The sequence below is a fragment of the Oncorhynchus mykiss genome, chromosome 9 (genome assembly GCF_013265735.2).
Source record: "Oncorhynchus mykiss isolate Arlee chromosome 9, USDA_OmykA_1.1, whole genome shotgun sequence".
NCBI classification, from domain to species: domain Eukaryota; kingdom Metazoa; phylum Chordata; class Actinopteri; order Salmoniformes; family Salmonidae; genus Oncorhynchus; species Oncorhynchus mykiss.
Window position 1 is genome coordinate 66,001,965 of NC_048573.1, and position 14,306 is coordinate 66,016,270.

The following is a 14,306-nucleotide window of genomic DNA, read 5'->3' on the forward strand; positions in this document are numbered from 1 at the left end:
TGCTCAGCTAATGTGGGAACTCCTTCAAGACGGTTGGAAAAGCATTCCAGGTGAAGCTGGTTAAGAGAATGTCAAGAGTGTGCAAAGCTGTCATCAAGGCAAAGGGTGGCTACTTTGAAGAATCTCAAATATAAAATATATTTAGACTTTTTTGGTTACTACATGATTCCATATGTGTTATTTCATCGTTTTCATTTCTTCACTATTAGTCTACAACGTAGAAAATAGTACAAATAAAGAAAAACCCTTGAATGAGTAGGTGGGTCCAAACTACTGACTGGTACTGTACATACAGGTTACATACAGTGAGGACTAGCTACTCTACATTGGGACTATTTGGTCTATGGGTACTGACAGATTTGAAATGGACCTCTTAAGTAAACTCATCAGTATAATGTGTAGAAATCCCATAATATCTGTATCACAAGATAGGCCTATTAACAATAGGCTGATTGAATGAGGAGAGGATGTCGTCAACCTTCTTTTCAAAGTGGTTGACAAAGTCATCCGCAGAGAGGTGGAGGATTAAGGAGGGAGGAGAAGGTAGAAAATAGTTTCCTAGGATTAGAGGCAGAAGCTTGAAATCTAGTAATAGAAAGTGGCTTTAGCAGCAGATACAGAGGAAGAGGAGGAAGAGAGGAGGGGGTGAAAGGATGATAGATCCTCTGGAAAATGTGTTTTCCTCCATTTCCGCTCAGCTGCCTCAGCCCTGTTCTGCAAGATTGTAATGAGACTCAGCCATGGAGCAGGAGGGGAGGGCCGAGCAGGTCGAGAGGAAAGGAGACGGTACGAGTCATAGGATGCAGAAAGGGAGGAGAGTAGGGTCGAAGAGGCAGAATTAGGAAACAGGAGGGAGAAGGATTTAGCAGAAGGCAGAGATGATAGGATAGAAGAGGAGAGAGTAGTGGGAGAGAGAGAGTGAAGATTGTGATGACACATGACCATCTGGGTAGGGGCTGAGTGGTTAGGGTTGGAGGACAGGAGACAGAAAAGGAATGTAGTAGTGATCAGAGACCTGGGGGGGGGGGGGGGGGGGGGGGGGAGTTGGAAATAAATTAATTGAAGGCAGATGCCTCGAGGTGGAAGTCACCAAGTACGAAGAGCGGTGAGCCATCGTCAGGAAATGATCTTATTAAGGTGTCAAGCTCATTGAGGAAATCTCCAAGGCCACTTGGTGGGTGAAAGATGTGAAAAAATGAAGCTTAAGCTTAAGTGACAGCATGGAATTCACATGAGAAGATGGACTGGTGAGAAAACCTCCAGTTAGGAGAAATGAGTAGACGTGCCTCCACCACCACGTCTAGGGATGCGCAGCATAGTGCTCAGATGAACTAGGTGTTCTGGACCGCAGATCGGCAGGAATTCCACATAGGGTTTTGCACGCAGGGTACACTAAATTAGAAGGATTGCAACCAAGGAGTGGGGAGCATCTGTAAAGCAAACAGGTATGGAGAGGAGAGAGGAGAGGAGCAAACAGGTATGGAGAGGAGAGAGGAGAGGAGCAAACAGGTATGGAGAGGAGAGAGGAGAGGAGCAAACAGGTATGGATATGGAAAACACACACATAGTGGCCAAAGCTACAAAAGAGCAAAATGAGATCATCTGAAATTAACTAAGCAATGTATTCAAGTGAGAGAGTGGTGTGGAGCCTTCCTCTGCTTCTTGGCAGAACAACTCGGCAGAACTGTCTTAGTTTTGGCGACGGTCTTAGTTAAAGAGATTACTATTCCTGAGCAAATATCTACATATAAGATCGAGATCAGCTACCTTTTCTGTGTAAATGCTGTTGATGTTTATGTTGTTGTGTTATGTTGAGTAATGATGTTCTCCCTCTGCGTGTGTGTGTGTGTGTGTGTGTGTGTGTGTGTGTGTGTGTGTGTGTGTGTGTGTGTGTGTGTGTGTGTGTGTGTGTGTGTGTGTGTGTGTGTGTGTGTGTGTGTGTGTGTGTGTGTGTGTGTGTGTGTGTGTGTGTTGTAGGAGTGCAGGTATAGGTTGGCCAGTCCTGAGGAGCTTTCCTCAGCAACCCTAAACTCTCCCAGCTACTTGTCTGACTCACTACAGGGCTGTATTGCACTTGCCTACACACAGGTGAGTCAAACCACAGACACACATACAGCTCTCGCACACACACACACTCAAACGAACAAACAAATACACACACACACACGAGTCTGTCCCAACACACAGCCCTGTGTAACAGAGGTGGTTCAGTAAACCATGTTTGCATGTTGACAAACCTTGCCTGAAACATGACAACTGGTGTTAGACCCCTGAGCAAATGCCTAGGTCTAAGAGGCTAAACTAGGTAGATACAGACATACAATCTTATTGACATGGTCACAGATTACACAGTCAACTTATCCAACCATAAAAAACACAATCAATCGGACTGATGAACTGATGAACTGATGAACTGATGAAACACTCTATTGATAATCTATAGAAGGCTTTAGCTGTTGCTGCTCAGTGTATATGGGGACAGGGGAGAGTCTAATGATTTCCTCTGAGGAAAAACAGACCGGTAGGTGACATGGGTACAACACAAGGCTTCGTTTCCATGGCGCCTGAGACAGACCTGGGTATGAAACATCTCAGGGTCCATTCTATCCGGAATCCTTGGGACGTCCCTACCCCACATTGAAGTTGACTTGTTAAATAGTAAAGGTAGGCTAAAAGTGATTCACCTTTAGGTAAGGGTTGTTGTTATGGTTAAGGTAAGGGTAGAGGTTAAGGTTAGGGTTTAGAGTATGGACGTCCGAAGGATCCCAGATCACCACCACCGCTGCTGGGCTTGGCTGATCAAACATAGTTTCTCGGTCTCAGATACACACGCAGACACACACACCTAGATGAACTCAAGGTCCTCTCAGAGTTCATCAATAGGAGGCAGTCCAGTGGGGAAGGTTTGTCAAGACTTCTTCCCAAACGGCACCCTATCTCCTACATAGTGCACTACTACAGGGAATAGGGTGCCATTTGGGACACAGACTAGTCAGGGTTCTGTGTGATAGATGCATTAACATACTACAAAGAAAATCCCTACAGATAAAAAGAAAATGGCACTGAGAGGAGAAATGTAATGGAAGATGACTACTGTTCCAGGAAATGAGTCCAAACAATGGCTTTGCTCTTTCATTTACACATCAAACAATTGGAATTGTGTGAACGGCAACAGCAAATGGTATAGATGGCATTTGGAACAGAGAACAGGGTTGTAAGGGGGCCTGGATAGTGAACACTATGACAAAACACATCAGAGAGCCAGCGCTCATTCCTAGTGGACTCTTACCAGGGTCAGTGTTGATAAAAGGGTTTGAAACCGAGTGGAACAAGGGAGCAATATCTGAACTTTTCCAATAACAACACAGATTTCCAAATGTTTTGTTACAGTGTGCCCTACTGAACATGACCCAGGGAGGGGGTCATTCCCCCTGCAGTTCATTATAGCAGCCAGTCATAAGGCTCTGATGGCAGGATTACACACAGTCAGAGACAGATGGGAGAGAAGGGAAGGAGATCACTGGTTCAGTCTGTACTGCCAGAAGAGGGAAGAGAGGAAAGAGAGGGAGAGAGAAAAATAGGTATTAAAGTATGTAGGTCAGTCATCTCAGGGTCTCTCTCTCCCTCTCTCCTATTCTTCTCCCTCTATCACTGTCATTCTCCATCTCTCTCTTTCTCTCTCTCCTTCCTCCCCTCCTTTGACAGATTTACTGTTTCTCTTTCAGGAAAGGAAGAGAAAAGTTAAGACTTCTTAGAACACCCCATATATTTCTCTCTCACACACACACACACACACACACACACACACAGACAGACAGACAGACAGACAGACAGACAGACAGACAGACAGACAGACAGACAGACAGACAGACAGACAGACAGACAGACACCACACAGACTGAGAGACACACACACAAACCCTACCTACACCTCAATAAAGCATAAACAACAGGAGCACCATGCTCTCAGCTTTTATTAAAACTATTACAGATTTAAAGTTGGCTTCTGTGTAGAAAAACAAAACAAGCACAATAGAGGAGTGAAGGGGGGGGGGGGGGGGCGTAGAAAGAGAGCTGTGTGTGTGTGTGTGTGTGTATCTTTCCTGTGGGGTTCTACCAGATACAGAGAACATCTGGTAGTGATCCATGTCAAGCAGTCAGGGAGACCTGTCAGCCAGGGTAGAGCTCTGCTGGAGGGCTGGAGGCTTGGAGACCTGTCAGCCAGGGTAGAGCTCTGCTGGAGGCCTGGAGGGCTGGAGGCCTGGAGACCTGTCAGCCAGGGTAGAGCTCTGCTGGAGGGCTGGAGGCCTGGAGACCTGTCAGCCAGGGTAGAGCTCTGCTGGAGGGCTGGATGCTTGGAGACCTGTCAGCCAGGGTAGAGCTCTGCTGGAGGGCTGGAGGCCTGGAGACCTGTCAGCCAGGGTAGAGCTCTGCTGGAGGGCTGGAGGCTTGGAGACCTGTCAGCCAGGGTAGAGCTCTGCTGGAGGGCTGGAGGCTTGGAGACCTGTCAGCCAGGGTAGAGCTCTGCTGGAGGGCTGGAGGCTTGGAGACCTGTCAGCCAGGGTAGAGCTCTGCTGGAGGGCTGGAGGCCTGGAGGCCTGGAGACCTGTCAGCCAGAGTAGAGCTCTGCTGGAGGGCTGGAGGCTTGGAGACCTGTCAGCCAGGGTAGAGCTCTGCTGGAGGGCTGGAGGCCTGGAGACCTGTCAGCCAGGGTAGAGCTCTGCTGGAGGGCTGGAGGCCTGGAGACCTGTCTGCCAGGGTAGAGCTCTGCTGGAGGGCTGGAGGCCTGGAGACCTGTCAGCCAGGGTAGAGCTCTGCTGGAGGGCTGGAGGCTTGGAGACCTGTCAGCCAGGGTAGAGCTCTGCTGGAGGCCTGGAGGGCTGGAGGCCTGGAGACCTGTCAGCCAGGGTAGAGCTTTGCTGGAAGGCTGGAGGCCTGGAGACCTGTCAGCCAGGGTAGAGCTCTGCTGGAGGGCTGGAGGCCTGGAGACCTGTCAGCCAGGGTAGAGCTCTGCTGGAGGGCTGGATGCTTGGAGACCTGTCAGCCAGGGTAGAGCTCTGCTGGAGGGCTGGAGGCCTGGAGACCTGTCTGCCAGGGTAGAGCTCTGCTGGAGGCCTGGAGACCTGTCAGCCAGGGTAGAGCTCTGCTGGAGGGCTGGAGGCTTGGAGACCTGTCAGCCAGGGTAGAGCTCTGCTGGAGGGCTGGAGGCTTGGAGACCTGTCAGCCAGGGTAGAGCTCTGCTGGAGGCCTGGAGGGCTGGAGGCCTGGAGGCCTGGAGACCTGTCAGCCAGGGTAGAGCTTTGCTGGAGGGCTGGAGGCCTGGAGACCTGTCAGCCAGGGTAGAGCTCTGCTGGAGGGCTGGAGGCCTGGAGACCTGTCAGCCAGGGTAGAGCTCTGCTGGAGGCCTGGAAGGCTGGAAGCCTGGAGACCTGTCAGCCAAGGTAGAGCTCTGCTGGAGGCCTGGAGGGCTGGAGGCCTGGAGACCTGTCAGCCAGGGTAGAGCTCTGCTGGAGGCCTGGAGACCTGTCAGCCAGGGTAGAGCTCTGCTGGAGGCCTGGAGACCTGTCAGCTAGGGTAGAGCTCTGCTGGAGATGTTAATGCCATCATACCGTTTCTGTACCATACCGGGGTATACTCTGTTATTATACAGCACACAAACCTATTTTAGGCAACAGGGATCTTGATCCAGGAGGGAACTGAATGTCTCTGCTGTACCCAAGAAAACTGATCTTGACACCTAGACACCTAGCTAGCACGCTAGCAAACCAAATGCGTAGCTGGAGCCCTGAGCTGGATAACATTTATTTGACACATCTTAAATGTCTTATAGTTCTACTTAACTGATAGTTATAAGCAGTGGCGTAGCACGCCCCCTACACCACACACAGAGAAGTATACACATCAACACAACCACACACACACTGTGTGCTCTGCAGCTTTAGTAAAGGGACACATTTGCAGAAGTTGATGGGAAATAAAAGCCCATATACACTACATGACCAAATGTATGTGGACATCTGCTCGTCGAACATCTCATTCCAAAATTATGGGCATTAATATGGAGTTGATCTCCCCCTTGCTGCTATAACAGCCTCTACTCTTCTGGGAAGGCTTTCAACTAGATGTCGGAACATTGCTGCGGGGATTTGCTTCCATTCAGCCACAATAGCATTAGTGAGGTAGGGCACTGATGTTGAGGGATTAGGCCTGTCTCGTAGTCAGTGTTCCAATTTATCCCAAAGGTGTTCAATGGGGTTGAGGTCAGGGCTCTGTGCAGTTAAGTTCTTCCACAACGACCCCGACAAACCATATCTGTAAGGACATCAATTTGCACGTCAGTTAAGAACAAATTCTTATTTTCAAAAACGGCCTAGGAACAGTGGGTTAACTGCCTTGTTCAGGGGCAGAATGACAGATTTTTACCTTGTCAGCTCAGGGATTCAATCTTGCAACCTTTCGGTTACTAGTCCAACGCTCTAACCACTAGGTTACCTGCCGGCATTGTCATACTGAAACAGGAAAGGGCCTTTCTCAAATTGTTGCCACAAAGTTGGAAGCACAGAATCGTCTAGAATGTCATTGTTGGCTGTAGCATTAAGATTTCCCTTCACTGGAACTAAGGGGTCTATCCCGAACCATGAGCAACAGCCCCTGACCATTATTCACCCTCCACTAAACTTTACAGTTGGCACTATGAGTTGGGGCAGGAAGCATTCTCCTGGTAGGAGCTATAAGACGATGGGCTCATTGTAATGGCTGGAATGGAATAAATGGAACGCCAGCCATTACAAGGAGCCCATCCTACTATAGCTCCTCCCACCAAACTTCTCAGCCTCCTCTGGTGTGTATGCTTGGCCAGGCGTAAATAGGTTGACATCCACTATTCTAAAATGATGTACATGCCGATCGGAAGACTGTAGCCAATGAACATGACACTGAACAAGAACAAGATATTGTATGTTCAGACAATATAAGAGTGTATGTTACTGCTGACACAAGCATTACTCTAGTGTAGAATGTGTAGACAATGCTTCAATGTTCATTCAAGGATCTCCTTGGGAATGTATTTAAATTCCAGGAAAGTAGCCTCATGCATACCTCCTCAACCCAACTGATTAGGTCGCTGTGATCCATATGCAGATCTTTGCCAGATACTTCCTGAATGAATTGGATGTGGAAGTCCATGATGACACCATGTTCAGTGCTGTATATTTGGACTGTCTCTAAGCCCAAGACATTCTGTACACCACTGTCGTGTCTTTGGCTATGCCGGATTAAGTGATATGACATGCTATTCTATAAAATAATTTCTCCATAATTAATATCACCTGATTGAGCTAATCATGTAAATGTAATTAACTAGAGAGTCAGGCACCACAAAATAATATTTATAGAGCTGTTATCTTCGGAATAAACTCTTAAAGACCTAGTAATATTTTACATCAATAGCAGTCAATATTAATCCTCATCTTAATTCAGTCTCATCTGAAAGTTGTAAATTCTTGGTTGTCTGCACAAACCCTGGCTAACAATTTGAATCAGCAATACAAAATTGTTTTTAATTATTTATTTACTACATACCTAACTAATCACACAGAATTACACATACACATAATTAAATCATAACTTGATTACTTATTACGTCATAAAGGAAAACGTCCCTAGTGGGCGGAACAGATATGACAGCTGGTTACACAAAAGAAAAGGGGCTGGGTTTGAGTGAAAGAGTGGGAAGACTGAGGAACAAAGGGGAAAAGCTTTGCTATCGTAAATACAGTATCTTATGCATTCTAAATTACCGCCCATTTGGAAAAGGAAAATACAATAAATATATACTCTGAGCTGCGCTTTGGTAGGTTGGTGGTAGATGGAAGGCCGTGTTGCCAAACCGAGTCCTTTGAAGAATGTCTCTGGTTGTCAATTGGATATGTTGTAGTAACATCATTGGGTGATAGACGGGATACTCTGTCTGTTCCTTCCTAACCCTTGTTGCATCGGCCATTCCGATTAATCGGTCGACCTCTAGTAGAGAGGAAAAAGGGGGGAAGAGGTATTTATGACTGTCATAAACCTACCCCTCAGGCCAACTCCGTTACTTGTCCAATATTTAAACGTTTTGTACCAGGGGAGGTAGCCCTCTCTACCGCCCCCTTTCCCCTTCTTTCTTTCTCTCCCTCACTTCTTTTTCATGGTGACTTCACCACATCCAACACCAGAGTTCCTAAACTTTGTCCTGGCTTATAAAAATAACCAACTCGTTTGGGAAACCCTGCCTTACACCATTATTAGTGACAGTGAGATCCCCTTCATTCTGGTCCATAGTGTCTGGCTGCTCCCCCCCCCCCCCCCCCCCCCCCCTCCCTGGTCACCTTGGTGACCTGCATCATTATCCTCCCATTCTCTCTCTCACTTTGCCTCTCCTTTTCTCTTTACCTCACCCTGCCTCCCTCTTCCTTATGTGATCTATCTCTCTAACACATTGCCTCCATCATTCTCTCTCCCTCTATCCCTCCACTTTGCCCTTCTCTCTCTCTCTCTCTCTCTCTCTCTCTCTCTCTCTCTCTCTCTCTCTATCTTCAGATTGTCAATGGACCACATATTATATCATAACCCTATTCCCTGTCCCGTCTGTTTGACCAGGATACTCAGTCCACCAATGTCTGTCCAGATGACAACGTCTCAGTATTGATGGACAACACCCCCAGCCAATCATCAGCGGCTGACAGTGAGGAGGAGAGGAGGAGTGCCTTAGAGAAGAGCATGTAAGTGACTCCACTGTAATTACACAACACTGCCCTTACTCTAAAACTGACCAAAGTTTGATGTACAACACAGCATTTCCATGAGCATCATGTATGGCTGCAAACAATTATCTTAAATTGGCAATCTGCAGTTGAAACAATTACAAATGGGTTCACCCCACCACTGTTTTGGTGAAGGATTGTCCACTTGGAAGACCCATTTACGACCAAGTTTTCACTTCCTGACTGATGTCTTGAGATGTTGCTGCAATATATCTACATTATTTTCCTTCCTCATGATGTCATCTATTTTGTGAAGTGCACCAGTCCCTCCTGCATTAAAGCACCCCCACAACATGATGCTGCCACCCCCGTGCTTCACGGTTGGGATGGTGTTCTTCGGCTTGCAAGCATCTCCCCTTTTCATCCAAACATAACGATGGTCATTATGGCCAAGCAGTTCTATTTTTGTTTCATCAGACCAGAGGACATTTCTCCAGAAAGTACAATCTTTGATGCCAAACAAAGAGGCACTGAGTTTGAAGGTAGGCCTTGAAATACATCCACAGGTACACCTCCAATTGACTCTAATGATGTCAATTAGCCTGCTGATTGAAGCTTCTAAAGCCATGACATAATTTTCTGCAATTTTCCAAGCTGTTTAAAGGCACAGTCATCTTAGTGTATTTAAACTTCTGACCCACTGGATTGGTGGTACAGTGAATTATAAGTGAAATAATCTATCTATAAACAATTTTTGGAAACATTTCTTGTGTCATGCACAAAGTAGATGTCCTTACCGACTCGCCAAAAGTGGTTGAAAAACGAGTTTTAATGACTCCAACATAAGTGTATGTAAACTTCTGACTTCAACTGTACATATAGTTATTTTAAAAGTCCAAAAATGTATGTAACAACTGCAGATTGCCCCTTTAAACAGACAAGACTGTTTGGAAAGACTTTTCATTGATGGGGATGACCAACACTTAGTATCGTCTCTCTGTCCAGGTACGTACTGAAGGAACTCCTAGAGACAGAGAAAGTGTATGTGGAAGACCTGGGGTGCATAGTAGAGGTGAGAATACAGTATTAGAACCATTTCCAGGGACAGTGATATCAACAGCGGCAGCAGAAACCACCGTTTCACTGCTGGAGTTTGAAATCTGACAACTTTTGCATCAACCAAGGCAGAAGAAGATCCAGCACCCATTTATTCAATGATTTGGCCTGGAAATCATTGTCAACGCAACACCTTCAGTTTCTTTCAACACAGCTTTGTCTGGCTCCAAAAACAGACATTTATTTTATTGGGTTTGATTTTATTAATATATATATATTAGTATCGTGTTACAAAACTATTAATCTGACAGAGTTTGATATATTCTAGGTGAAGAAATTGAAGACTTCAGACAGTTATTTTTGGCCCAGTGATGTTATGGCAACATAATACCGACCTGCCTATGTTTGGAAAGCTTTTCCAAGTCAGAAATGGTTGTTTTCCAGGTAATTTGTTATGTACAGTATATGTGGCAGAACTACATAGACTTTAGCTCAACAGGTTAACACAGTCTTGTTGTGTGCAGGAGACCTGGGCTTGAATCCCAGTAAGTAAGTACAGGATATGAGATCTGAGGTTGGGTGTATGTTTCCTGTACAGGGCTACATGGTCACTATGACTAGTAAAGGTATACCAGCCGACATGAAGGGAAAAGACAAGATCGTGTTCGGAAACATTCATCAAATTTTCGACTGGCATAAAGAGTGAGTATCGGAGATACTGTACAGTGTGTGTGTGTGTGTGTGTGTGTGTGTGTGTGTGTGTGTGTGTGTGTGTGTGTGTGTGTGTGCGTGTGTGTGGTGTTTGTAACCTGTCTCTCTCTCTAGCTACTTCATGGGCGAGCTGGAGAAATGTATAGCAGAACCAGAGAGACTGGCCCAACTTTTCATAAAGCATGTGAGTCTACACACACGGACACACACAGGGACACACACACGCAGACACACACACACACACGGACACACATGGACACACACACAAGCACATGGACACACACAGATACAGGTGTGTCCTGTGTCCATTTGGGGTCTGTTGAGGTATAACACTGTAAGGAAACACATGAAAAGCTCCTGTTTATCCACCAACACATCTCTGTATTTCAGCTGCTAGCATTCGCCCCCTCACTCGCACTCGCACCCTTACACACACACAAACACACACACACACGTTTCCCCCTCCACTTCCTTGTTGTTGATACCAAGGATTTCAGACCTGCCTGTGTTTTCCTAGCCACAGACAGGCTGGCTAGCATCTTGACCAGCCCAGACAGAACCGGTCAGTCAGGAAGCGTGTGTGTGGCTGGACCGAGCGGTCAGGAAGCATGTGGAGAAAAACAGCTGCAGTTTGAAGAAGCAAACAGAAAAAAGCCACATGAATAAGAATCCGTAATAATAAACACTTGACTAGACTCTTTGTGGCTATTTTCCTCCGGCTTTAAAGATGACTATATCTGTACTGTATCTGGTCGATAAACTGCTGATCAACAGAGATTTTTTTACTGAGCGGTCCCAAACATACAGATCAAAAATATAAACGCAACAGGTAAAGTATTGGTCCCAAGTTTCATGAGCTGAAATTTAAGATCCCAGTAATGTTCCATACACACACAAAAAGCTTATTTCTCTGAAGTCTTGTGTACACATTTGTTTTCATCCCTGTTAGTGAGCATTTCTCCTTTGCCAAGATAATCCATCCATCTGACAGGTGCGGCATATCAAGAAGCTGATTAAACAGCATTATCATTACACAGGTTCACCTTGTGCTGGGGACAATAAAAGGCCACTCTAAAATGTGCAGTTTTGTCTCACAACACAATGCCAGAGACGTCTCAAGTTTGCGCAATTGGTATGCTGACTGGAATGTCCACCAGAGCTGGTGCCACCCATTGAGCATGTTTGGGATGCTCTGAATCAAAGTGTACCGTTGCCGCCAATATCCAGCAACTTTGCAAAGCCATTTGAAGAGGAGTGGGACAAAATTCCACATGCCACAATCAACAGCCTGATCAACTCTATGTGAAGGAGATGTGTCGCGCTGCATGAGGCAAATGGTGGCCACACCAGACACTGACTGGTTTTCTGATCCACGCCCCCTTTTTTTTATGTATCTGGGACTACAGTAACAGATGCATATCTGTGTTCCCAGTCATGTGAAATCCATAGATTAGGGCCTAATGAATTTATTTCAATTGACTGATTTGTCTGTATAAACTGTAACTCTGTAAAATGATTGCGTTCATTATTTTGTTCAGTATACCAACAAGACCGTAAATACACATCTTGAAGCAACCACATACAGTGGGGAGAACAAGTACTTGATACACTGCCGATTTTGCAGGTTTTCCTTCAACTGTGAGAGACGGAATCTAAAACAAAAATGCAGAAAATCACATTGCATGATTTTTAAGTAATTCATTTGCATTTTATTGCATGACATAAGTATTTGATCACCTACCAACCAGTAAGAATTCCGGCTCTCACAGACCTGTTCGTTTTTCTTTAAGAAGCACTCCTGTCCTCCACTCATTACCTGTATTAACTGCACCTGTTGGAACTCATTACCTGTATAAAAGACACCAGTCCACACACTCAATCAAACAGACTCCAACCTCTCCACAATGGCCAAGACCAGAGAGCTGTGTAAGGACATCAGGGATAAAATTGTAGACCTGCACAAGGCTGGGATGTGCTACAGGACAATAGGCAAGCCGCTTGGTGAGAAGGCAACAACTGTTGGCGCAATTATTAGAAAACGGAAGAAGTTCAAGATGACGGTCAATCACCCTCGGTCTGGGGCTCCATGCAAGATCTCACCTTGTGAGGCATCAATGATCATGAGGAAGGTGAGGGATCAGCCCAGAACTACACGGCAGCACCTAGTCAATGACCTGAAGAGAGCTGGGACCACAGTCTCAAAGAAAACCATTAGTAACACACTACACCGCCATGGATTAAAATCCTGCAGCGCACGCAAGGTCACCCTGCTCAAGCCAGCGCATGTCCAGGCCCAACTGAAGTTTGCCAATGACCATCTGGATGATCCAGAGGAGAAATAGGAGAAGGTCATGTGGTCTGATGTGACAAAAATAGAGCTTTTTGGTCTAAACTCCACTTGCCGTGTTTGGAGGAAGAAGAAGGATGAGTACAACCCCAAGAACACCATCCCAACCGTGAAGCATGGAGGTGGAAACATCATTCTTTGGGGATGCTTTTCTGCAAAGGGGATAGGACGACTGCACCGTATTGAGGGGAGGATGGATGGGGCCATGTATCGCGAGATCTTGGCCAACAACCTCCTTCCCTCAGTAAGAGCATTGAAGATGGGTCGTGGCTGGGTCTTCCAGCATGACAACGACCCGAAACACACAGCCAGGGCAACTAAGGAGTGGCTCCATAAGAAGCATCTCAAGGTCCTGGAGTGGCCTAGCCAGTCTCCAGACCTGAACCCAATAGAAAATCTTTGGAGGGAGCTGAATGTCCGTATTGCCCAGTGACAGCCCCGACAGCCTACGTTTCCTGTAGTTCTTGACCAGGTTTGCACACACTGCAGCAGGGATTTTGGCCCACTCCTCCAGAAAGACCTTCTCCAGATCCTTCAGGTCTCAGCCCAGCGACAGGCCCGAAACCTGAAGGATCTGGAGTAGGTCTGTATGGAGGAATGGGCCAAAATCCCTGCTGCAGTGTGTGCAAACCTGGTCAAGAACTACAGGAAACATATGATCTCTGTAATTGCAAACAAAGGTTTCTGTACCAAATATTAAGTTCTGCTTTTCTGATGTATCAAATACTTATGTCATGCAATAAAATGCTAATTAATTACTTAAAAATCATATCATGTGATTTTCTGGATTTTTGTTTTAGATTCTGTCTCTCACAGTTGAAGTGTACCTATGATAAAAACAATTACAGACCTCTACATGCTTTGTAAGTAGGAAAACCTGCAGTGTATCAAATACTTGTTCTCCCCACTGTATTTAGTACATTTTGACCCCCCCCACACATGTTTTTAAATGTACATTTGAGTCATTAAGCAAACACTCTTATCCAGAGCGACTTAGCAATTAGGGTTAAGTGCCTTGCTCAAGGGCACATCAACAGGTTTTTCACCTATTCTGCTTGGGGATTCAAACCAGCAACCTTTCGGTGACTGACTCAACGCTCTTAACAGTTAGGCTACCTGCCGCCCACACACACACTCACACTCAAAGAAAACAGCTGATTTCTGTCGCTGGAACTACCAGAGCTTGCCCTCGAAATATAGTACTGATCTGTTCACAAGAACACATTGAATGCAGTGTTTCATCCTCACAGCCTCCTAGCCCCCTGGCCCATAGACATCCTGTAATTCCCCTACCTGCCTGGTCTCCAGGATGCAGAGATAACGAGCTTCAGAAGAATTGCTAGGTCGAAGGTAGAGTTAGGTTATTCTGCTGTCAAAGGCTCTGCTTACGTGGAGGATAGCAGGACAGCATTGTGGGTACATTATACATATCTTCATTCACAGGTAACT

The 14,306-nt window shown here is 46.1% G+C and overlaps 1 protein-coding gene across 2 annotated transcripts in view; it reads left to right on the forward strand.

The window, feature by feature from the left end:
- The window catches only part of LOC110532696 (rho guanine nucleotide exchange factor 25), a 94,999-nt gene that overhangs the window by 55,775 nt on the left and 24,918 nt on the right, over positions 1 to 14,306 (forward strand). For both annotated transcript variants that reach the window (XM_036988725.1, XM_036988726.1), the window contains exons 3-7: positions 1,978 to 2,088; positions 8,640 to 8,761; positions 9,749 to 9,815; positions 10,398 to 10,501; positions 10,625 to 10,694. In XM_036988725.1, coding sequence (XP_036844620.1) covers positions 1,978 to 2,088; positions 8,640 to 8,761; positions 9,749 to 9,815; positions 10,398 to 10,501; positions 10,625 to 10,694 — 474 coding nt within the window. The remainder of the gene's footprint in view (positions 1 to 1,977; positions 2,089 to 8,639; positions 8,762 to 9,748; positions 9,816 to 10,397; positions 10,502 to 10,624; positions 10,695 to 14,306) is intronic.